General features: G+C 35.8%; 1 protein-coding gene across 1 annotated transcript in view; it reads right to left on the bottom strand.

The window, feature by feature from the left end:
* LOC111376414 overlaps positions 1-2,497 on the bottom strand; it is a 5,146-nt gene extending 2,649 nt beyond the window's left edge. The window contains exons 1-5 of the mRNA XM_022999375.1: positions 1,496-2,497; positions 954-1,156; positions 587-784; positions 242-313; positions 19-114 (exon numbers count right to left, since the gene is read on the bottom strand). Coding sequence (XP_022855143.1) covers positions 19-114; positions 242-313; positions 587-784; positions 954-1,156; positions 1,496-1,997 — 1,071 coding nt within the window. The 5' untranslated portion in view covers positions 1,998-2,497. The remainder of the gene's footprint in view (positions 1-18; positions 115-241; positions 314-586; positions 785-953; positions 1,157-1,495) is intronic.

Below are 2,497 nucleotides of genomic sequence, written 5' to 3'. Positions count from 1 at the left end.
AAAAAAAAAAAAAGGTACCTTATATAGAGGATCGCCAGTAACTTCATACCGCATTTGAGATCCAATAACAACTGGAATATGAGTGTTAGCATGAAATCCAGATATATCATCAGCCTACAAGTGAGAAAATATATAGCTAACAGAGTTAAACACAAAGGGCATGTTTGGCATGCAATAGAGAACAGGAAGTTTAGGATCTTATTGGCATAAGCCTCAATATGAAAAGAAAAACGAAGTCCACCTTCACAGCTAGCAATCCTAGAAAGCATGGTTTATCAAAAAGATGAGCCAATAACAAGTGCTTCTGATCCCCCTGCAAAGAAGGACAAAACTGGATTCTAGCTCAAATTGTATAACTTCGAGTACTAGGTTGCTGTAATTCAAGTATATATATTTTGAAAAACAGAAAGAAAAGAGAAAATTATGCATGAAAAATCCCAAATGAATGCCAAATTTCAGGTGTAATTTCCGTAATGATTCTCGGACATTTCCAGAGGTAAAATCAATAAACTTTGGTCTGGTAGTTCTATTGAATAAATAACTGAGTAGAAAAGATAAGGCATCTCTATAAATCAGTATTGCGCACCGTTATGCTGTGTAATTTGTAAAGAACATCGTTCATGCCTCCTGTTTCTTCATTTAGTGATAACCAGTGTCTTTCAAGTGTATATTTTGATATCACATTCTGTACACGGTTGTAGAAGTAATCAACCATCCATGTCGTCATTTTTAAAGCTTGAGCATTACCAGCCACAGTATACTGATCCACAAGACCTGCCAATATCTGTCAAAGCTTGAAAAAGTGAGCCTAAATATTACGTGCATTTTGCTATGCTGTATTGGACAAGACTAAACTAATGATGAGCAAGATTTTAGCTTATCTTTCTTTGTACCAAACATGCCAACATAACAATTCTGGATTAGGATTGAGGAGAAACATAAACAGTGTGTACCTTGTGAATTGTATAATACGGTGCCCAAACAGGTTTTATTGCTTCAAACCGGTCAAATTGCTCAGAGGGGAAAGCAGAAAGATACCCTGTTCCCATTTTCTCTTGACAAGAAGATAGAGCAGAAACGACTGCTGTCATCTGCTGTTTGAGGCTGTCATTATGAGTGCTAGCCCACATTTTTGCTGAAGCACTCATGTAATGCCCTTCAATATGTGAAGCCAAATCAATAACAGGAAAGTCATGAAATCAACTACACAAACAAAACCTCAGTTGCCAAAATAATGCTAAAATTATAGGATCAACCAGAAATTGGAAAAATTAAGTAAATCATAAATCAAGCTAAAATATATAAAATAGAGGGGTGTATCAATTATAGTTCTGAAGTCGTAAGGCAGTTACATTTCTTCTAAAATTCGTACCGTTCAAATTCAACACATGGACACAATTATTCAATTGTGCTATTTCATAGAGGGATAAGGCGAATCGTATTCATTTCAATCAATAGGCGCCATAACATGACAGGGCAGAGGATTTAAACTAACCTACAAAATGGCCCCGAAGTTCGGAACTTGGAGCCTCCCACCCACCATACGGCTCGCCAGGAGTCTCCAAACCGGCCGTCTTCCTGAAGCTCCAAACGAGACTATCAACATCCAACATCAGTAAATATTCTAAATTAGTTTGCTGGGCCTGTCCATACATTGAATTAGGATCCAACCTCACAGCATTCAATGAAACTTCTTTAAGCAGACCTTCAACCCCACCTGAATTCTTAATTGTCCTATACATCATTGCCCAATTGTATTCATCCTCCTTCAACCTCTTCCTCGGAAGCAAATTCGACCAGGCAGAATCGTCAGTAGGAGTCAAATGGTAATGTGAAAACATCTCCTTTTTCCATGTTTCATTACCAGATGACAACAATTCATATCTTACAGTGTGTGAAGACAAAATAGTTGGAATATTAGTACACTCCTTACCAAAAGAACATCCACATAACTGTAATAAAACTATCATCACCTTGAATAACACTAAAGACTTCATTTTTATCAACTGTATGAATCAAAATTCAAGAGAGAAGACACTTTTGATCATAAGAATATATCAACTCTTCCCCTTCATTGAATTTTCCATGTAGGAAAGAAGTGCAAATAAATCCCACTTATTTATAGCAATCCCATCAAACGAGATTAAGACAACTTAAAAAAAAAACTACCCAAAAGGTCTCGTGAAAGCAAAGAATGGTTTCTTGTACAATTTTAAGAGAAAAGAAAAATGAAATATTTGTGGGCGCCAGTTGTTGAGTAAAAGAAATAAAAATGCAAAGTAAAAAGAATAAGCAAAATGAGATAAACCCTTCACAGAGTTAAGTAAATGGAAGTGAAAAATTGCTTGTTTGGCTTAAAAATCAAGAAGCCCTTGAGTTCAAGTGCAAGGCAATGCACTGAACCTTAAATGTAGTTTAAGGTAAGAATGAAATGATTGATTGATAACTTAGAGCAAGTGATATTTGTACACAGAATATGAAAAAGATATTTATAGAT

The sequence above is a fragment of the Olea europaea genome, unplaced genomic scaffold (genome assembly GCF_002742605.1).
Source record: "Olea europaea var. sylvestris unplaced genomic scaffold, O_europaea_v1 scaffold1501, whole genome shotgun sequence".
In the NCBI taxonomy this organism is placed as follows: domain Eukaryota; kingdom Viridiplantae; phylum Streptophyta; class Magnoliopsida; order Lamiales; family Oleaceae; genus Olea; species Olea europaea.
This window is presented reverse-complemented; position numbering and strand designations above follow the sequence as displayed.